Here is a 23,657-nt window from a genome sequence, read left to right as displayed (position 1 = left end):
TGGTTTTGCCTCACACACAGATTTTAAGCCAACCGAGATTAAGAGACATGTCTTATTCCTTCTATGTACCTCTTTCTTTATTCCTCATCTTACTTCTCCAATATACCTTCAATCATTTCCCCCTCCCATGCTTTAACAATTTATTTGCTGACATACCAAATGTCTTTACTGTGAATTGCATCATTATTTTTGGTTCATAAACACATTTATAACCACATTAAAAAGACTTTAAAAAGATACAACCAAATAAAAAATTTACACAGGTTTATCATTTTTTAGATAAGCCATAAAAAGCAACCTTACATTTATCTTGTTTTACTGATTACATAAAAAAAATTTACAGTCCTATTGTCTAGTTGAATAATTTTGGGAACATGCTTTCAAAAGTTTAATGCAAAGGTTTTGCTTGTGATTACTGACAGTGTTACTGTATCCTGGAAAGGTAAGAGCCAACATTTTTTAAGTTGCACAATTATACTTTAGATGGTGTGTGTCGCTAAGTTCCTCCTCTTCAGGCTTCCAAATAATGTGTCATAGTATATTTGGTGTGAAGTAATTCACACCAAATGAGAATTAAAAAGATCTATTTTTGAACTGATGATATGATCCAGAAATAAAAGAAAAACACATTTTTAAAAAAAGAACATAGTTAACTTCACACCAAAATTGGGAAAAACATTAATGATGACCTAGAAAGGAACATCATCTGAGTTTTAATATTATTTTCTCAAATTCTACCTCATTGTCTGTGCCATTTTTGGAGACCAATTCCAAACATTAACTTTCTGTTATAAGCACAGAAAAGCTATCATACAATTCTGGTGAGTACCTAACCACCTACGTGCAATCCTATAGGAGCCAGAACTCTTACAGCTTATTTTCATTTTCAGAATTTTGGAAAAACTCTTAAGAAGCAGAATCTACCCTTCTGTAAGTTGATTATAAAAACTAAGTATATTATAATTTTTGGTCCACTTAAAATGGAAAATGGGCAAATATCTGACCTTAAAAAGAAACAAAAATTTTTAAACATTGATTCCAAATACACAAGAACCTACATCTTGGTTTCTAATATTATTCTCCACTCAAATGAGCCAAGGCTCCTTGGAAAAATGGCTGATTTCAAGGCCGAGGGCAAGGAAGGAATCAGATGATCCTGATCAGCTTATTATGACACGAAGTTTAAAAAATGCTTTAAAAAAATGATGGGGTCAGGTGGCCTGGGTGGCTCAGTTGGTTAAGCGTCTGCCTTTGGCTCAGGTCATGATCCCAGGGTCCTGGGATCGAACACCGCATCGGGCTCCCTGCTCAGCAAGGAGCCTGCTTCTCCTTCTCCCTCTGCCTGCCGCTCCCCCTGCTTGTGCTCGCTCTTGCTCTCTGTCAAATAAGTAAAATCTTTAAAAATAAATACATAAATAAATAAAAAATGATAGGGCCTTATCAAAAGAATACAGGAACCAACCTGAAGGGTACAAATCTAGGATAATTTCTGCATGAAAACCATCAATTAAATGGCATTGAAGGAAAAAAAAAGTGGAATAAATGAGTCTATAGCTCAGATAGACAAGACAGGAAAACTCTTTCTTGCTTATAGTAAAATGTCAACTCCTGACTGGTAAAGGTAGAGGATGTTTGGAGGTAGGAAATAATCATTTTACAACCATCATAATAAAAATTGGCACAGGCGGGGGGCCTGGGTGGCTGAGATGGTTGAGTGTCTGCCTTTGGCTCAGGGCGTGATCTGTGGGTCCTGAGATCGAGCCCCGTGTCGGGCTCCCGGCTCAGTGGGGAGCCTGCTTCTCCCTCTCCCTCTGCCTGCCGCTCTGCCTTCTTGCACTATCTCTCTGTCAAATAAATAAATAAAATCTAAAAAAAAAAAAGAAACACACTTAGTATTTCCAATGTTGGTAGTATTCCAACTGCTGATGTATAATCTGAATCTAAAGATAAGAGACATCAGAAAAAACACAATAATGAATATTCTATTAAAAGGGGACATGGGACCTGCATTATTCAAAAATGTCAGTGTCATAAGACAAAGGGTGAGCAACTATTCCAGATAAAAAGACACAAAGAGAAATGATAATTAAAAGCCATATGTGATTTTAAACTGCATCCTGTACTAGAGAAGAAAAAAAGGGAGAGCGGGGCGCCTGGGTGGCTCAGTCGTGAAGCGTCTGCCTTCGGCTCAGGTCATGATCCCAGGGTCCTGGGATTGAGCCCTGCATCAGGCTCCCTGTTCGGCGGGAAGCCTGCTTCTCCCTCTCCCACTCCCTCTGCTTGTGTTCCCTCTTTTGCTGTCTCTCTGTCAAATAAATAAATAAATAAAATCTAAAGAAAAATAGGGAGAGCTATAAAGAACATAAGCAAATATTATACTTACTTAGGTGCTCTGATGTTGGGTATATATTTACAGTTGTTATATCCTCTTGATGAGTTGACTACTTTATCATTATATAATGATCTTCTTTGTCAATTATTACAGTTTTTAGGTTAAAGTCTATTTTGGGGGCGCCTAGGTGGCTCATTTCGTTAAGCGTCCCACTCTTGGTTTTGGCTCAGGTCATGATCTCAGGGTTGTGAGTGAGATCGAGCCCACATCCGGTTCTGCATTCAGTGGGGAGTCTGCTTGAGATTCTCTCTCTCTGTCCCTCCCCTCGTTTGCAAGCAGCTCTCTAATAAATACGTAAATCTTAGAAAAAATAAAGTCTATTTTGTCTGACAAGTATAGCTACTATAGCTTTCTTTTGGTTTCCATTTGCATGGCATATTTTCTTCTATCCCTTCACTTTCAGTCTGTGTCTATCTTTAAAGCTAAAATGAGTCTCTGGTAGGTAGCACTTAGTTGGGTCTTATTCTTTTTAATCCATTCAGCCATTCTAAATCTTTGGATTAGAGAACTTAATCTGTCTACTTTAAAGTAATTATTGATCAGTTTGTACTTCTAATGCCATTTTGTTCCTTGTTTTCTGGATATTCTGTAATTCTGTTGTTCGTTCCTTCCTCTCTTGCTCTCTTCCTTTGTGACTTGGTGTTTTTCTTTAGTGGCATGCTTGGATTCCATTCTCTTTATCTTTTCTGTATCTACTACAGGTTTTGCTTGTGGTTACCATGAGGTTTGCATAAAACAATTTATAATAGTCTATTTCAAGTTGATAATAACTTACATTAGAACATATTCTAAGCTCTACATTTTTAATCCCCCCTCATCTAATTTATGTTAGGTGGTCATAATTTACATCTTTTTTTTATCTTATGTATCCATTAACAAGTTTTTGTAGGTATGGTTATTTTTACTACTTTTGTCTTTTTTTTTAAAAAAAGATTTTATTTATTTATTTACTTGAGAGAGAGAGAGAAAGAGGAGGAGCAGAGGGAGAGCTGAGCATGGAGCCTGATGTGGGGCTTGATCTCATGACCCTGAGTTCATGACCTGAACCAAAATCAAGAGTCACCCAACCAAGGCCACCAAGGTGGCCCACTACTTTTGTCTTTTAATCTCTTCATACTAGGCTTTATAAGTGATTAACTCACCATCTTTACATCAGATATTTTTTACAAGTAAGATTTATACTTTAATATGTTTCCCTGTTACTAATTAGTACCCTTTCAGTTCAGCTTAAAGAACTCCCTTTAACATTCCTTATAAGGCCAGTCTAGTGTTGATGAACTTCTTTAACTTTTGCTTGTCTGGAAAACTGTTTATGTCTCCTTCAATTCTGAAGGACAACTTTGCCAGGTAGAATATTCTTAGTTGAATGTATCTTGCCACTCCTTACTGACCCACAAAGTTACTGCTGAGAAATCTGTGCATAGGAATGGGGGATCCCTTGAATGAACAAGTTGTTCTTCTCTTCTACTTTTAAGATTCTCTCCTTGTCCTTAACTCTTTTTTTTTTTTTTTAAAGATTTTATTTATTTATTTTGACAGAGAGAGAGAGACAGCGAGAGAGGGAACACAAGCAGGGGGGAATAGAAGAGGGAGAAGCAGGCCTCCTGCCGAGCAGGGAACCCGATGCGGGGCTCGATCCCAGGACTCTGGGATCATGACCTGAGCCGAAGGCAGACGCTTAACGACTGAGCCACCCAGGCGCCCCTGTCCTTAACTCTTGACACTTCAATTATAATATGTCTTGGTGTTGATTTTTTTGGCTTCATCTTTATTGGAACTCCATGAGCTTTGTGGACCTTGATGTCTGTTTCCTTCCCCATGTTTGGAAAGGTTTCAGCCACTACTTCTTCAAATAAGTTTTCTGTCCCTTTCTTTCTTCTCCTTCTGGAATACCTAAATTGTGAATGTTGGTCTACTTGATGTTGTCATATAAGTCCTTAAAACTATCTTCACTGTTTTTCATTCTTTTTTCTTTTTGCTCTTTTGATTGGGTGATTTCCACTACTCTGTCCTCAAGTTCACTGATCATTTCTTCTCCTTCACCTAGTCTGCTGTTAAATCCCTTTTGGTATTTTTCAGTGCAGTTATTCTATGCTTCAGCTCTGTGACTTTTATTTGGTACTTTCTTATATTTTCTTTGTTAAAATTCTGACTTTGTTCATTCATTCTTCTCCATCTTTATGATCATCATTTTGAACCTTTTATCAGGTAAATCTCTTATCTCCATTTCTCCTTTTTATGAGGTTTTCTTTTATTCTTTCATTTGGAACATATTCCTATTTCTTCATTTTACTTGACTTTCTTTGTTAGTTTCTATGCATTCAATAAAACAGCCAGCCACCCCTCCTAATCTTGAAGAAGTGGCCTCTTGTAGGAGGATGAATCTTATCATTCAATCTTATAGATCTCGGCTGTCTCTCAAACCTCTGTGATTGTCAAGCAGACTACCTTATTCTTAGTGCTTCCTATAGTTGAGGGTGTATCAAGATCTGTCAGTGTGCTAAAGAGAAGGATCTCAGCAACTAGATTCAGACGGACTAAAAGCCAGGCCCTCAAGAAGCAGCTTTTAATGTATGCAAATATACGTCTTTCAGCAAAAGACTTGGAGATGGGTATTTCTGTCTGCTCCTTCTGCACTGAGTCCTGGGTGGGGATGGCCAGTTAAGAACTTTCTTTCTTGGGGCAACTGGTTGGCTCAGTTGTTAAGCATGTGCCTTCGGCTCAGGTCATGATCCCGAGGTCCTGGGATCGAGCCCCGCATCGGGCTCTCTGCTCAGCGGAAAGCCTGCTTCTCCCTCTCCCACTCCCCTTGCTTGTGTTCCCTCTCTCGCCGTGTCTCTCTCTGCCAAATAAATAAATAAAATCTTTAAAAAAAAAAACAAAAAAGAACTTTCTTTCTGTGCTGAAGCCCTGTAGGAGCCAACAGCTTAAACGTTCCTGGCTACCAGAGCCAGGGGATTAAAAGGGTGCACTCCTTGGGCAGCAACTGCAAATTCTGAAGTGCCAGACATGTGCACATGTTAATAAACTAGCATGCTGGTTTTAATACATCAGTCTAATGAATGTGGATAATATAAGTCTGTGTCATGAAAGGTGACATCTCCTCTTGTACTGCAAATTCAGACTTCTGCATCTAAAAAAATTCAGATATTGGGAGTTTTAATTAAAGTAACCCAAACAACAAATGCTTCTTTGTGAGGCCATTTTAGAAAGTAAGCCAATCCTTTACTCTGGCAGTGATACTCATTCATCCGCATGTAGCAGAAAGTACTGCAGATAATGCAGATTGGCTTACTCAACATCCTCCAAACTCTTATAGTTTCCGTCTTGTACTATAGAGCTTTAAAAGCAAAACAAACAAACAAACAAATGCATAACAACAACAAAAAAGTTTTTCTGATCCCTTTCAGGGGGGTGGGGGTGGGAGAGGAGGGATCTGCATGCAATCTGACTTCCACAAGGAAACAATCCATATGAAATTTAAAGCAGAAGTCACCCGTGTAAGACAGGCTGCACATGAGAGGTCAGATTTTTAGGGCAACATGTAAAGGTTATATTGTCTAGTACCCAACATCCTAAGTGCCAAGTGGTCAAAGGTAGAAAAAGTATGGTTTCTACTAAAACAGACCCAAGCTAGGCAATTCCTAGTACCCAAAATTGGTTCCCTGCTCACCCCTAACCCATGAAATTACATAAGCTGCCCAATACACTGTCATGAATCCTTTTATGCATAAATTAGAGAAAGTAGATTCAGTTGTCTGAAACTAAGAACCCCAACAAATATTCCGAGAAACCTAGTATTTTTCATTTCTATGGTTCTAGCTTATGAATTTCAGTCCTGTTATATTGATACTCCCACCACTAATAATAATGACTTGACATTTAGTTGGGTACTTAAAAAATAATATTAAGCACTGTGATAGGTGATTTATAAACATTCTGATTATATGCTCTATATTCTGTAAAAGACTTCTCAGGAAAAGGACTGACAGGGAAATCACAGTTTCTCCATGAGAGAATACAAATCTTCCTAATAAACCAATTCATGAATAGGCCATTCTTGTGAATATTCAGATAATGATCAATATTTTAAAAGAAAACAAAGTTTACCTTCTTCCTCTCTTCTCCAACAGTATAGTACACCTCAGTCTTTCTAAAGTAGCCCAAAGAACTTAAACTTACAGTTCTAACAAAAACAAATATGGCATTAAAAAAAGATTCCTAAATGTTGTTCTTTTGGCTAGAAAAGTTGTTGTACCTGAAGATTGATTTCTGCCTCATAGAAGGTTAGGCATGAGCAGTAATGTCGATCTGAGTCAATATCTGTCAGGACCACCACAAAAAATGTTGGCTGCTTCCTCTCTCTGGACAGCTGCCACCCGCCAGGCTGACAAAACTAAATGGGATAGAAAAAAATTGTCACATTTTAAAGGTATAATGAAAATTTATTATTTATAGATGTTTGTGAAATGTTAAATATCCCTCCATTGTAAAAAAAAAAATCCAGCTAATGTGATGTTACCTAAGCCAATATATATATTTAAGTACATATTTATAATGTAGAACACTTTCTCTAATGTACATATACATTCTATGAGGACAGCTTAGATTTTCCACAAATGCTACTCCTTCTGAGACACAGATTGGCATATGTAGAAACAAATCCCCATAAATGAAAAACATCCCCCTCTTTAGAACAAATCATGAAATGAGTTAAAGGTAAAGTACTAAGTATCTATCACTGATGGAAAACAGAATTATTTTAAAATTCCTTCATTAATCTAAGTCTCCAATTCAATACAATGAAAAAGATATCTTATTCATCAAGATAGATAATGTACATTAATGTATTTTAAAGAATAGAAAACATACAATGTATGCTCTTAGACCACAACAGAACTGAACTAGTAACAGAAAAATAGCTGAAAAAGTCCCAAAATACTTGGAGGTTAAACAACACACTGCTAAATAAACATGGGTCAAAGACAAAATCTCAAAAGAAATTTGAAAAATATTTTTAACTAAATGAAAATGAAAATACAACTTAATTAACATTTTTGGAATTCAGCAAAAGCAGTGCTTAAAGGAAAATTTATAGCATTGAATGCATATATTAGAAAAGAAGAAAGATCTAAAATCAATAATCTAAGCTTCTATCTTAGGAAATTAGAAAAAGAAGAGAAAATTAGATCCAAAGTAAGCAGATGAAAAGAAATAATAAAAATTAGAGGAGAAATCAATGAAATTGAAAACAAAAAATCAATAGAGAAAATCAACAAAACATAGCTGGTTCTTTGAAAAGATCATTAAAATCAACAAGCCTCTAACCAGTTAACTAAGAAAAAAAGAAGAAGAAAAGATACAAATTACTAATATCAGAAATGAAAGAGGAGACATTACTACAGATCCCATGGACATTAAAAAGATAATAAAGAAATACTCTGAACAACTCTATGCCTACAAATTTGACAGACTAGATGAAATGGATCAATTCCTTAGAAGACACAATCTGATAAAACTCATACAAGAAGAAATAGACCATCTGAATAGGTCTCTATCTATTATAAATTGAATCAATAATTAATAACCTTCCAAAATAGAAAGCATCAAGCCCAAATGAGTTCACTGGTGAATTTACTAAATATTTAATGAAGAAACTATACAATTCTCTACAATCTCTTCCAGAAGATAGAAGCCAAGGAAATACTTCCTGATTCATTCTATGAAGTCAGCATTACCCTAATAGCAAAAGCAGGGAAAAAAAAAATCATAAGAAAACTACAGATCAATTTCTCTCATGAACATAGATGCATAAACCCTCAACAAAAGATTTACAAGTTGAATCCAACAATGTATGAAAAGAATTATAAACTACAACCAAGTAGGATTTATTCCAGGTACACAAGGCTGGTTCAACATCTGAAAGTAAGTTAAACACATCAAGAAGACAGATAAGAAAAAAATCACATGCATATCAATACATGCAGAAAAAGCATTTGAGAAAATCCAACACCCATTCATGATAAAAACTCCCAGCAAACTAAGAATAGAGTGGAAGTTCCTTAGCTCGATAGAGAACATTTACTAAAATCCTACAGCTAATGTAATACTTAATGATAAAAAGCTAGAAGCTTTCTCAAGGAAAGGATGTCCCCTATCACAACTCTATAAAATTGTACTGGAAGTCCTAACTAATGCAATTAGACAAAAAAGGAAATAAAAAAGTGTACAGATTGGGAAGAAAGAAATATAACTGTCTGTTCACAAATGACATGATTGTCTATGTAGAAAATCTGAAAGGATCAACAAAAAGACACCTAGAAGTAATCAATTATAGCAAGGTTCCAGGATACAAGGTTCATATACAAAAGTCAACTGCCCTCTTATATACCAACAAATGAACAAGTGTTGTTTGAAATTAAAAATACATTACCATTTACATTAGAACCTCCCCCAATTAAATACTTAGGTTAAATTTAACAAAATATATACAAGAGCTACATGAGGAAAATTATAAAACTTTAATGAAAGTAATCAAAGAAGAACCATATAAAGAGAGAGAGAGATTCCATGCTTGTGGATAGGAAGACTCAATACTGTCAAGTATCAGTTCTTCCAAACTTGATCTATAGTTCAATGCAATCCCAATCAACAACCCAGAAAGTTATTTTGTGGATAATGACAAACTGATTTTAAAGTTTAGACAAAGGGGCGCCTGGGTGGCTCAGTCGTTAAGCATCTGCCTTCAGCTCAGGTCATGATCCCAGGGTCCTGGGATCAAGCCCTGTGTCTGGCTCCCTGCTCGGCAGGAGGCCTGCTTCTCCCTCTCCCACTCCTCCTGCTTGTGTTCCCTCTCTTGCTGTGTCTCTCTCTGTCAAATAAATAAATAAAATCTTAAAAATAAATAAATAAATAAAGTTTAGACACAGAGGCAAAAGATCCAGAAGAGCCAACATAATACTGAAGAAGAAGAATAAAGTCAAAGAACAAAGTCATTATCTGACTTAAAGACTTAATATAAAGCTAGAGTAATCAAGACAGTGTAGTATTGGTGAGAGAAGAGACATACAGATCCATCAAATGGAATGGAGACCAGAAATATTATACCCAAACACAGTCAACTTTGACAAAGAAGCAAAGGTAATGCAGTGGAAAAAAAGATAGTCTTTTCAACAAATGATGCTGAAATAACCAGATATTCATATAGAAGAAAATGAATCTAGATATAGACAGACCTTACACTCTTCATAAAAATTAGCTCAAAGTGGATCATACACCTAAATGTTAAAGCACAAAACTATAAAACTCCCAGAAGATAATATAGGAAAAAATTTACATGACCTTTGGTTTTAGCAATAACTTTTTAGATAAAACACCAAAAAAATAAACCATGGAAGAAATCATTGATAAACTAGACTTCATTATAATTAAAAACTTTTGCTGTGTGAAAGATACTATCAACAAAATGAGAAGACAATTGGGGCACCTAGGTGGCTCAGTTGGTTAAGCGCCTGCCTTCAGCTCAGGTCATGATCTCAGGATCCTGGGATGGAGCCTCATGTCGGGCTCTCTGCTCAGCAGGGAGTCTGCTTCTCCCACTTACTCCACCTCTGTGCTCTTCCCCTCTCTCTCAAATGAATAAATAAAATCTAAAAAAAAAAAGCAATCTTGGCTGAACAGCAGCCTGGACATTAAAAAAAAAAAAAGAAAAAAAGAAAAGAAAAGAAGACAAGCCTAGAAAGGACTGGGGAAAAAGTTTGCAAAAGACATACTAAATAATGTATAGTCATCCAAAATACACAAAGAATTCTTAAAAGTCAACAATAAGAAAATGAACAGCTCAATTAAAACATAGGCAAAAGATCTGAACAGATACCTTGCCCCCAAGTTGGGGGTGTTGTCGGGGGCAAGGCCTGTATGGGGGTCTGGATCATACCTCTCTAAAGAAGATACACAGGAGGGGCGCCTGGGTGGCTCAGTTGGTTAAGCGACTGCCTTTGGCTCAGGTCATGATCCTGGAGTCCGGGGATCGAGTCCCGCATCGGGCTCCCTGCTCGGCGGGGAGTCTGCTTCTCTCTCTGACCCTCCCCCTCTCATGCTCTCTCTCTCTATCTCATTCTCTCTCTCAAATAAATAAATAAAATCTTTAAAAAAAAAAAAAAAGAAGATACACAGGAAAAAAAGCATATGATAAGACTTTCAACATCCTATGTCATTACAGAATTACAAATTAAAATAACAATGAGACATCATTACATATCTATTAGAATGTCCAAAATCCAAAATACTGGCAACGCTAAATACTGACAGGGATGTAGAACAACAGGAACTCTCATTCATTGCTGGTAGGAATGCAAAATAGACAACCAGTCTGGAAGACAGTATGATAGTTTCTTATAAAACTAAGCATATTCTTAGTAAACAATCCAGCAATTGTGCTCCTTGATATTTACTCGAAAACATATGTTCACAAAAAACTTGCACATGGATGTTTATAACAGCTTTATTCATAATTGCCAAAACTTGGAAGCAACCAAGATATCCTTCAGTAGGTGAATGGATAAATAAATTGTGGCATATTCAAGACGATGGAATATTATTTAGTGCTAAAAAGAAGCCATGAAAACGCATGGAGGAAACTTATATGCATATTACTAAATGAAAGACCTCAATCCAAAAGGGCTACATATGGTATGATTCCAACTATATGACATTCTGAAAAATGCAAAACTATGGAGACAGCAAAGAGAGTGAATGCTAATGTACAATATGGACTTTGGGTGATAATGATATGTCGATCAATACAGGTTCAACAATTTTAACAATGGTACCACTGTGGTTGGGGATATTGATTGTGTGGGATGCTGTATGCTTTGAGAACAGGGAGTATACAGGAACTCTTAGTTCTTTCTGCTCCATTTTGCTATGAATCTAAAACTGCTTTTCCTAGACTCAAGAAGTGTGAGGGAAAAAAAAAGTAAAGTCCATTTTCAAAAATCTGAAGAAAACAAAATATCTTGATTAGCAGTATTTTTCAAGAGATGGAACAAAAACAGAAATGAGCTTACCAATACAACAGCTCCCTGTGCCAGACCACCTTCTGTTATTCTGCTCAATGACTATGTAATCTTGAGCATTTTATTTAACCTCTCAGTGCCTCAATTTCCTCATCTGTAAAAGGTAGACAATGAGTACCTATCTGCTAGTACTCTTGGGAAGTCTACATGAGTTAACACATGCAAAATGCTGAGAAGAGCTCCTGGCATATAATCCAGTGAAGTAAACATTACCCCCTTAGATCCAGCTTTAGTTTCTGTCATCATATCTATAACACTTTCTTTCTCCTTCTGTATCAATTTCTTCCAAAACCTGCCCCTCCTTTCATTGCCTCATTGCCTCCTTGACTGAGTCTAACGAGACATCAAAAAGGGAGATCTGGATAATTTCCTACATTTGGAGAGAGACATTAATCATGTTCAGAGCTTCTCTACCAGTAGAAAAATTCTACCACACCAATTTCCATAAACAAATGTCACAGGAATAAATAAACAGCATGAACAGCTTAAAAATATACTAATTAGCAAATAAGTGAAAACATTTTTCTTTCCTACATTTTTATTTTGAACTAGCTATTCAACAAATATTTACTGAGTACTTGAGTATCATTTTTTCTGAGAACATTTCTCTGTAATTCCCAGTTATCTCCAGTACCTTCCAGACCCAACAATCAAGAAGTTCCTCTCCTGTGTTCCAAAACCATTTTTATACATTTTTATTATAATAAGGAATTATAATAACAACAACCTTTTCTTCTTATATATTTCCCTAGAACTTATTATCTCTTCTACTAATTTGGCATGGAAAAGTTGACTCGTCATTTTCTTTATGTGTATATTTCTCTTCAACAACCCATCTATCCAAGTTCTTGTCGCTCATAAAGATTTTATATTCTAGAATAGAAGCCTTCAAAGTGTGGTACACAGAATCAGAGGAGTACCAGTGGTAAAAACTACTTTCATAATAATACTAAGAATTAGTGGTTTCTTTAACTTTGTTGACATTTACATTGATGGTGCTAAAGTAATGGCAGGTAAAACTGCTGGCACCTCAACAGAAATGAAGGCAGCAAGCCACAAATTATACTTGTAGTTATTATATTCTTCACAGCTACACATCTGTAGTTTAAAAAAAAAAAGTCAGTTTCAGTTTAAAATGTCCTTGATGAAGCAATAAATTATTTAATTTCATTATAACTCGACCCTTGAGTATACAACATTTTAAATATTCTATGTTTCAAATAGTAAGTAGATATAAAGCACTGTTGTGGGCGCCTGGGTGGCTCAGTTGGTTAAGCGACTGCCTTCGGCTCAGGTCATGATCCTGGAGTCCCAGGATCGAGTCCCACATTGGGCTCCCTGCACGGCAGGGAGTCTGCTTCTCCCTCTGACCCTCCCCCCTCTCATGTGCTCTCTCTCTCTCACTCTCTCAAATAAATGAATAAACAAAATCTTTAAAGCACTTTTGCTGCATACAGAAGTATGAAAGTTGTTCAGGGAACTACTACTTGTGTGATTAAGTTGTGAGCTGAACTAGCTGCCCTTCTTTTTTTTTCTACCATATTTTACTGGAAAGAATACTTGACAGACAAATATGCTTATACAGATTTATGTATATGGCAGACATTTTCTCAAAATAAATTAAGTGGGCCTATCATTTTAAGATAAGGATCTGATATTATGTGTTACCAACGATAAGTAAGCTTTCAAGCACAATCATGAGTCTCATAGCTTTTTCATTTCTGATGAATGTGACAGTCACATTAACTAATGTAATATTTAAAATTCTATTAATATGTGTCAATATTTGGAAGATCTGCATAACTCATTGATTCCACATTTGCAAAATGACCAATGTATGATGTTATAAAATCATGCATGGATAAAAGACCCATTCAAAGTGCTAAGTACACCAAGAGATTTTAATGTAACAGTGCGAAAAGTTCATTGACGTGTTTACGGATTTCACATTGCATCTAATTTTTAAGAAGTTACTACTTGTTGAGTTTTTTTAAGATTTTATTTATTTGAGAGAGAGAGAGAGAGATCACAAGTAGGCAGATAGGCAGGCAGAGGGAGAGGGAGAAGCAGACTCCCTGCTAAGCAGGGAGCCTGATTCAATCCCAGGACCCTGAGACTATGACCTGAGCCGAAGGCAGACGCTTAACCAACTGAGCCACCCAGGCACCCCTACAAAAGTTTTTTCAAAGGATTTTAAATTTCAAGAATTTTAAAGGATTTTCAAGATTTCAATTTTCAAAGGATTTTAAATTCAAAAGAAATGTAACCTCCAGTTAAAATGTCTACTTTCCAAATTCACTGTATCATAAGATTAAGTAATAATGGAATTTGGGGTATCAAGAGATGATCCCACTGTTTAATAAGAAGTACTCCTCATAGGATTTGGATTAAAATATAATAATGCTAGCTGGTTCACCCACTTCAAATCTTAACTAAAGTGTGCTGGGGAAGTAATAAACAATGAGGGAGTGGACACTATAATTCTTGAACCTGAGCTCGAGTCACATTTCTGACAGGAATGTGAGAAAATGTTTAGACAGCTGGAAACAGAATAGTCACTAAAAGATAGTAACCAAATGATAAGCATTAAACAAACAGGGTAAAATCAGGATTTTGCTCTCCCCAGTGTCTTTACTGGCAAACAGAGAAAAAAAAATGCTATCACAGGTGCAAAACCTAAACTGGCCATCACTTTGCCCTCCTTTTTTAAGTCACTGAGGAAACACATCTATTTAGAGTGATATCATCAATGAATATACTATATAAGTTGACAATTAATATTGTTTTCACACATAAATGAGCGTATTTGCAACAGCTTATGTTTCTGACTATTCCCTTCCACCTGACCCTCATCATTTCACACAGATCATGATAATACAAATTTTACAACATATCTGGGAATAGTCTGTATGGGGATTCCTTTTCAGGATGTTAGCTGTCTTTGTTCAGCTCCAGTTTTCTTTAAGACCTTAGCATAACCTAGAAACAAATGATACTTCAAGGTTGCAAGGTCAGACAGACATTGCTGGATTCCACACATTAATGCAAACTTTGCTTACTTGCTTGTCTCTCTAATTGCCCCAATGTATGAAGTAGATCATTTGGAAATAGGGCACCTATCTGCAAACAAAAGGTAAGTGCCAATAATTCCTCATATTTGTTAAACACTATATATAATTGTATCCCATAAGACTCATCTTATGAATGATGAAACCAAGGCTATGAAATGTTAAGGTCATATATAGCTAGAATGCAACAAAGGCAGGACTAGAATTCAAGTCTCAGTACCTTTAGGAACTGTGTCTTTTCACTACTGAATTATCTTTATAAACCACCTTATGGATATTATTTTATGTTAATATAAATTCACAGTAGAAAAATGAGGAAAATAATGAAAATGAACTAAGTTTTTTAACATGGAAACTTTTCCTGCAACCACTTATCTCTGGATGTATTTTATTATGAATTATGAGTCCTGTTTTTCTCTATCTTCTGGAACATATACACACCATCATATAGATATATATAAAAGTACCATAACTTAGGTAATCCTCTATTGTTGGTTGCTTAAGGTGTTGACAATTTTTTTTAATAACTAATGTTAGGATATGCATGGTATTATATAAATTTTTCCAGGCATGTTTCATTATTTTTTTAGGGAAGGAGAATTGGTTTTGTAAAGCATAACCAAAATGAGCACAAAAATGTTTCATTATCCTTGAATTCCTTTTTAAAGGTTAAGCAACCCCAGAATTATTTTGTTGTGCTGATTTCTTTCATAAAGAGGGTAGAAAAGAAGTGATAACAAAGAAATGTTATTATGAACTATATCCTGACCAAAGAAGAACTGTTTGTGAAATAAAGTTAACAGAAACTTTGGGAAACTGACCTCTGCTGCCAAGCCAAGCCACAGCAGCATCAGGTGTGTATTCTATACTTTGGATGGATTGTTTTTTGAAAGTTCAGAGAAAACACAGTAGTCATAAGACTTTAGATGAGAAACCACTTTAAGAGCTGGGAAACTCTCTAACGTTTTGTTATCATAAAATAATGGATATCACATATATGTGCCTAATTTTACTGGGCAACTTTTGATGAAGTATATTTTTAAAAAGATGATCCAAAGCAATTTGCTTTAAATGAAGCTTAATTTAAAATAGGTCACTTACGCTGCTTTTCGTAAAAATTTACATTCAGGTATTTTATTACTACTACACAACATTATATTGTCCTCATCAGTATAATAAAACTTTCACTATGTATAAAATAATATGATTGTCTGCTTGGACAATCCAAGCAAACTGCTTTAGCATTGCTGGAATTAACAAGAGTTTAGTTATATAGGCAGAGATAAGAACACATAAAAATCAATAGTTTTCTTTGATACCAGCTATAAGTAATTAGAAAAAAAGAGCCTATTCATAATTAAGATTATGAATTAATGTGTTGTCAAAGCCACAGGTTGAACTAACCTAACCTCTCAAGTTTTAAATATTTTGGCAAATCATTCTCATAAAGAGCCCTACACATAAGGCTTTAAATACAAAAATTTCAAGAAGCAAACTCCAAAGAGAAAAATGAACATTTGGAATAGCTTCTTTCAAGTTTTGAAAAAATACAACTGCATGATTTACCAATTTAAAACAATTTTAAGATAAAAAGCACAAAAGAAATGCTGTTAATGACTTCTGGTTAAGCACAGTAGATGAAACAAATGTGTTTACTTCTATGACCTCCTGAAAACCCTCTAAAATTGTAATAAAAAAATACAATTATAAAAAAAAAATACAAACAGCAAAGTAATGTGAAAGGAGATAACAGGTTTAAAATGTTAACAAGAATGTGGAAGCTGGAAAACTGGTTTACACTACAAATTCCTGGAAAAGATAATGAATGGGAGGTACCAGGTATGTATGAATGTCACCAAATACAGAGGCAAGACCAAAACAAACAAAAAGGAACTCAGTGGCCATGAAGACAATGTAAGGAGATGCAGAAAATTTCAAACACTGGAGAATGAAGAAGGGATCAAAACATTAAGAAGAGGCGTTTATATATCAGAGAACACTTACAAAGCAAGAGAAATACAATAAAATTTTAAAATAAAGAAACTAGAACACTGTCCCAGTCGGTATCCAAAAGGGACAAACAAATGGAAAATGAAAGGGAAGGAAATTAGATCACTGCAGGAGTTCTAATTCTTCGGTAATAGGAAATTCAAAAAGAGTACATCCAAAGGAAAAATTTACCAAAACCCCCCCCCAAAACAAAAAACAATACAACCCTCTCCCCCACAAAAAGGCCCAGAATCTTAGGACAGGACTACATTTCCATATGTCTAGCATAACTAAGTAATGTTTTTTAAAACCCATTAATTTTAGCACATCATCACAAAGTTTCAATAAATGAAAGATAAAGAAAAGATCCTAAAGGGAAAGCAATAAGTAGAAAGAGAAAAAAACAGGTTTATGTATTTTACAACAGATTGAAGATCAAAATAGTAACAGAAACCTATTAATATAATCAAATTAATAGAAATAACCAGAAAAGGAATAAAATCAACTCCATAATTTAAAAAATAGGACATAATTCAACATAACACCCATTCTTAAATTATATAATGAGTTTCATTATCATTGATATCATTTACTAGACACATTAGCTGAAGCAGTCACACAGTAGAAAGAAATTAAAGATAAAAACAATGGAAGGTAAAATTATTATTATTTCCCAATGACATGATGTATAACCTGGAAAACTGAAGAGAGCCAACTAAAAAACTATTATGACAATAACAGAATACAATAAGGTAATTGAATATAAAATTAATAGAGAGGACTCTCACTTTGGGCCAAGATTTAGCCTGCAGACTGAAATACCTTAAAAAGCTGGACAAAATAAATGAAATAATGGTTTGCAAGACACTGAAATTAGGGCAATGAAGGACAAAGATCCCTGAAAGGAGGAAACAATGTGAGCCCTACTACTGGCCCTGCTTTCTGTCTTGAGAGAGTTTATAGGCCATGGTGTAGGGAGGAGGAAACGAAAGCAGAGCTGAGAGGAGTCCCTAGATGAGGAGACAGAGCAGACTCTTTGGAGATGGAACACCAGAGAGGAGGGAACTGCACAGAGAAAAAAGGTAGGTGATCCCAGAGTTACTCTTGAGAAGTCAGCAGGGCAATGATCACTGCATGTGTGTAAAGAAATCACCTGAGGCTGGCAGGAGAGCCATCTGCAAAGTTTAGAAAAAACAGTGGCCACCGCTTAAGCATGGCTGGAAGAAGTGCCCATTCCCATTATCCAGACTGGAAAAATTCATAATTCTCAAGAGCTTGGATAGAGTACACAGAAAAGTCTTGCCCAAGTAGTGGAAATAATTAGTCCTAAACTGGATCTGCTCAGAACTCACATAACAAATCATAAAAGCAAGACCTAAAAAGATCAAATTGTGGGCGCCTGGGTGGCTCAGTTGGTTAAGCGACTGCCTTCGGCTCAGGTCATGATCCTGGAGTCCTGGGATCGAGTCCCACATCGTGCTCTCTGCTCAGCAGGGGGTCTGCTTCTCCCTCTGACCCTCTTCCCTCTCGTGCTCTCTGTCTCTCATTCTCTCTCTCTCAAATAAATAAATAAAATCTTTAAAAAAAAAAAAAGATCAAATTGTTTATAAGTAACTTAACTGCATCTCAGGAGCTCAAGAGGATTTAAAGGAATAGAAAATATCCACCACCCAACAAGATAAAATTCATGATGCCACGCATCCTATTAAATATTAACAGGTATGCAAAGAGATAGCAAAACAAAACCCATAATGAGGAGAATAATCAAACAAAACTGACCTGGAACTGACAGAGATATCAGAATGAGCAGAAAAGACACAGAGTTATTATAACTGATTCTCATATGTTGAAAAAGTTAAATGGAGACATGGAAAATCTGAAAGACTCAAACTTCTAAAGAGGAAAACTACAATGTATGAGATAAAAAATACACTGAATAGGATTCACAGCATATTAAATGTCACAGAAGGAAAGATTAGTAAACTCGATTTGACATGAATAAAAATAATCTAAAGTGAAATAGAGAGGGACTCCTGGCTGGCTCAGTTGGAAGAGCATGCAACTCTTGATCTCAAGGTTGTGAGTTTGAGCCCCATGTTGGGTATAGAGATTACTAAAGAAATAAAAAAGAAAGAAAGGAAGAAATACAGAGAGAAAAAAGAACCCTTCAAAATTAAATGAACATCAGTGAGCTCTGGGACAACTTCAAGCAGCCTAACATATGATAAATAAGAATGAAGGCAGTGAAGAGGAGGAACAGAAAAAATTCATTTGAAAAAATAATGGCCGAAAAATAATACTAGATAAAACTATGGATCTATACAAAAAAATGAAGAGCACCAGCAGTGATAACTACATGGGTAAATAAATACAAAAGATTTTTTTGTATCATTTAAATCTCTTATTAACAAAATAACACTGCCTCATGGGGTTTAAAGAATACATAAAATTAAAATCGGGGCACCTAGCTGGCTCAGTTGGTAGAGCATGTGACTCTTGATCTTGGGATTGTGAGTTTGAGCCCCACTTAGATGTAGAGATTACTTAAAAATAAAATCTTAAAAAAAAAAGTAAAATGATGTCAACAACTACACAAGTCAGGAAGGGAAAATGGAAGAGTACAGTGGTACTATATGGTTCATATATCACAGGAAAAGTGATGTCGTATCACTTGAAGGTAGAGTGTGTTAAGTTAAATACACCATAAGTTAAAGATGTATAAGCCCCAAAAATGACAAAAGAGTTAAAAATAATAATCCAACAAAATAAATAAAATGGAATAACCAAGAAAAATAATCTAAAAGAAAGAAGAAAATAAAGGGGAAGAAAAGACCAATGCAATGAATATAACAAATAGAAAAATAATATACTCAAGACTAAATATACTAATAATTACATTAAATGGCAGAGATATTGTGCTTGGATAAAAAAGCAAGACTCAGGGCACCAGGGTGGCTCAGTGAGCGTCCAACTCTTGATTTTGGCTTGGGTCATGAGATCAAGCCTTGTATTAGGCTCCATGCTCAGGGTAGAGCCTGCTGGAGAGTCTCTCCCTCTTCCTCTCCCTGCTCCTCTGCTCCTCCTCCCTACTCTCTCTCCTCCTCTCTCATGAATGAATGAATGAATGAATGAATGAAAGACTCAACTACATGTTACCTACAAAAAACACTTTAATTACAAAGTTCCAAAGAACTTAAAAGAAAAAGGACTGAGAAAACATATCTTATGCTAAGATTCATCAAAATAAGGCTGGCATAGCTACATTAATATCAATGTAGATTACAGAGCAAAGAATATTAACACAAACAAAAATGGCATTTTATGATATATGGGTCAACAAAGGGACATAAAATCTTAAATATTTGTGTCCCTAATAAATACCTTCAAAATTCATAAAACAAATCTAACAGAACTGCAATCAATCAATCAATCAATCAACAAAACAGATGTTCTCCACTTTAGTCAAAGATTTCAAAATACCTCTCCTGATAATTGTTAGAACAAGTGGATCAAAACAAACAAACAAACAAAAAAGGACGTAGAAGATTTGAATAATACTATCAACCAACTCGACCTAATTGATGTTTATAGAACAGTCCATACAACAACAATGGAATACACATTCTTTTCAAGCATACTTGTAACATTTACCAAGATAGAGCATATCCTGGGCCATAAAACAAGTTGCAATAAATTTAAAAGGATTCAAATAATAAAAAATATGTTCTTATACCACAAGGGAATTAAACTGGAAATCAAAAACATCACTGGAAAGTCTACAATACTTGGAAACTAAATAACATTTCTAAACAACTCATGGGTCGAAGAAGAAATCAAAAGGGAAATTATAAGGTATGTGGAACTAAATGAGAATGAAAAGACCACCTTTCAGAATTTGTAGGATGCTACTAAAGTAGGACTTAAGGAGAAAGTTATAGCACCAAATACTTAAACAGAAAATAAGAAAGCTCTCAATGATCTTAGCATCTATTTAAGAATTAGATAAAAAAAGAGAAAGTTGAATTCAAAGTAAACAGAAAAAAGGAAATAACAGGGATCAAAACAAAAATCAATGAAACAGAGAACAGAAACAACAGAAAAGGATAATGATCAAAAAGCTTGATAAACAAAATGAAACAAGATGAAACCAGAGAGGGAGACAAACCATAAGAGACTCTGAATCTTAGGAAACAAACTGAGGGTTGCTGGAGGGGAGGGGGATGGGGCATGGGGTGGCTGGGTGATGGACACTGAGGAGGGTATGTGTTGTGGTGAGCACTGGGGATTTTGTAAGACTGATGAATCACAGACTTGTACCCCTGAAACAAATAATACATTATACGTTAATTAAAAAATAAAAGTTAAGGGGCGCCTGGGTGGCTCAGTCGTTAAGCGTCTGCCTTCGGCTCAGGTCATGATCCCAGGGTCCTGGGATCGAGCCCCGCATCGGGCTCCCTGCTCCGCGGGAAGCCTGTTTCTCCCTCTCCCTCTCCCCCTGCTTGTGATCCTGCTCTCACTGTGTCTCTCTCTGTCAAATAAATAAATAAAATCTTTAAAAAAAATAAAATAAAATAAAATAAAAGTTAAAAAAAATTTGATAAACTTCTAGCCAGATTTATCATAAAAAAGAGAAGACACAAATTGCCAATATCAGGAATGAGATATGACATCATTAGAGATTACAGATATTAAAAGGATTATAAGAGAATATTATGAATAACTTTTTGCAAATAAACTTGATAATGAGATGAAATAGACAAATTCTCTGAATAACACAAACTACCTGAGCTTACTCATGAAGAAACAGAACACCTAAATAACTCTGTATTTATCAAAGAAATTGCAATTGTAGTTAAAAACCTTCCATGAAGAAAACTACAGTCCCAGATGACTTTACTGGTGAATTCTACTAAACATTTAAGGAATCAATAATAGTAACAATTCTACACAAAATCTTCCCAAAATTGAAAAGGACAAAATACTTCCCAACTTCATCCTATGAGGCTAGTGATACCAAAACCTGGCAAAGATATTGAACACATGAACATAGTTGCAAAAATTCTTTTATAAAATGTTTTTTAGCAAACTGAATCCAACAGTATAGTAAAAGGCTAATAATATATCATGACCAAGATGGATTTATCCCAGGAATACAGGGTTTGTTTACATTTGAAAAGCAACTGATGTAATTCATCATTTAAAAACCTTTACATAAAGAAAGTATAACAAACTAAAAAAGAAAAATGATATCATTTTAATAGAAGCAGAAAAAGCATTTGACAAAATTCAGCATCATTTGTGTTAAAAACTGTGAGTATGCTAGAAGTAAAAGTGAATTTCCTTAACATGATAAAGCATCTGTGCAAAACCTGTATCATACTTAATGCTGAAGAACTGAATGCTTTACTGCTAAGACCAAGAAAAAGATAGATATGTCTACTATCACAACTTCTATTCTACTTTGTACTATAGGTTCTAGCCTGAGCAATCAGATGAAGGGAGAGAGGAAGGAATGGTAGGTGTATCAACCGGAAAAAAGATAAAACTGTCCCTATCCACTAATACGATTGTCGATGTTAAAAATGTAATGGAATCTATAAAAAATGTCTAGAAGTAATATGTGAGTTTAGTAAAGTTGTAGGATATGTGATCAACATACAAAAATCAATTGTATTTCTAGTAGTGAACAATTAAAAATAAAAATATCATTTACAACAGCATCAAGAATAAGAAATAGGGATAGATGTCAAAAGATATGAAAGACCTGCACACTTAACTAAAAATATTGCTGAAAAACTAAGGAAGACCTAAATTAATAGAAAGATATACCTTATTCAAGTTTTGGCCCACTCAATATTATTAAGATGTCAGTTCTCCAAATTAATCTACATGTGAATAAATCTATAGAGTCAATGCAATTGCAACCCAAATGCCAGCAGTTTGTTTTCGGAGTTTTTGTTTTATTTTGTTTTGTTTTGGTAGAAATTCTAAAACTGAATTTAAAATTCCAATGGAATCTCTATTCTGTTCCACTGATCTGTCTGTTGTTGTGCCAGTACCATACTATCCTGATGATTACAGCTTTGTAATAAAGCTTCAAGTCCGGAATTGTGATGCCACCAGCTACGGGTTTTCTTTTTCAACATTCCTTTGGTTATTCGGGGTCTTTTCTGGTCCCATACAAATTTTAGGATTACTTGTTCCAGCTCTGTGAAAAAAGTTGATGGTATTTTGATAGGGATTGCACTGAATGTATAGATTGCTCTAGGTAGCATAGATATTTTAACAATATTTGTTCTTCCAACCCACGAGCATGGAATGTTTTTCCATTTCTTTGTGTCTTCCTCAATTTCTTTCATGAGTATTCTATAGTTTTCTGAGTATAGATCCTTTGCCTCTTTGGTTAGGCTTTTTCCTAGGTATCTTATGGCCCAAAAACAGACACATAGATCAATGGAATAGAATAGAGAACCCAGAAATGGACCCTCAACTCTATGGTCAACTAATCTTCGACAAGGCAAGAAAGACTATCCAATGGAAAAAAGTCTCTCTAACAAATGGTGTTGGGAAAATTGGACAGCCACATGCAGAAGGATGAAACTGGACCATTTCCTTTCACCATATAAAAAATAGACTCAAAGTGGATCCTGAAAGACCTCAATGTGAGACGGGAATCCATCAAAATCCTAGAGGAGAACACAGGCAACAACCTCTGTGAACTCGGCTACAGCAACTTCTTCCTAGACACATCTCCAGAGGCAAGGGAAACAAAGGCAAAAATGAACTACTGGGACTTCATCAAGATAAAAAGGTTTTGCACAGCAAAGGAAACAGTCAACAAAACCAAAAGACAACCGACAGAATGGGAAAAGATATTTGCAAATGACAGATAAAGGGCTAGTATCCAAAATCTATAAAGAACTTATCAAACTCAAAAGTAGGGATCCAAAGGGGTACGTGCACCCCGATGTTTATAGCAGCAATGTCCACAATAGCCAAACTGTGGAAAGAGCCAAGATGTCCATCGACAGATGACTGGATAAAGAAGATGTGGTATATATATACAATGGAATATTATGCAGCCATCAAAAGGAATGAGATCTTGCCATTTGCAACGACGTGGATGGAACT

General features: G+C 35.4%; 1 protein-coding gene across 3 annotated transcripts in view; it reads right to left on the bottom strand.

The window, feature by feature from the left end:
* The window catches only part of SBF2 (SET binding factor 2), a 434,906-nt gene that overhangs the window by 221,854 nt on the left and 189,395 nt on the right, over positions 1–23,657 (bottom strand). For all 3 annotated transcript variants that reach the window (XM_081797377.1, XM_081797378.1, XM_081797375.1), the window contains exon 3: positions 6,651–6,788. In XM_081797377.1, the coding sequence (XP_081653503.1) occupies positions 6,651–6,788 (138 nt within the window). The remainder of the gene's footprint in view (positions 1–6,650; positions 6,789–23,657) is intronic.

Source organism: Leptonychotes weddellii, chromosome 11 (genome assembly GCF_054177405.1).
Source record: "Leptonychotes weddellii isolate Sample4059 chromosome 11, ASM5417740v2, whole genome shotgun sequence".
Taxonomy (NCBI): domain Eukaryota; kingdom Metazoa; phylum Chordata; class Mammalia; order Carnivora; family Phocidae; genus Leptonychotes; species Leptonychotes weddellii.
This window is presented reverse-complemented; position numbering and strand designations above follow the sequence as displayed.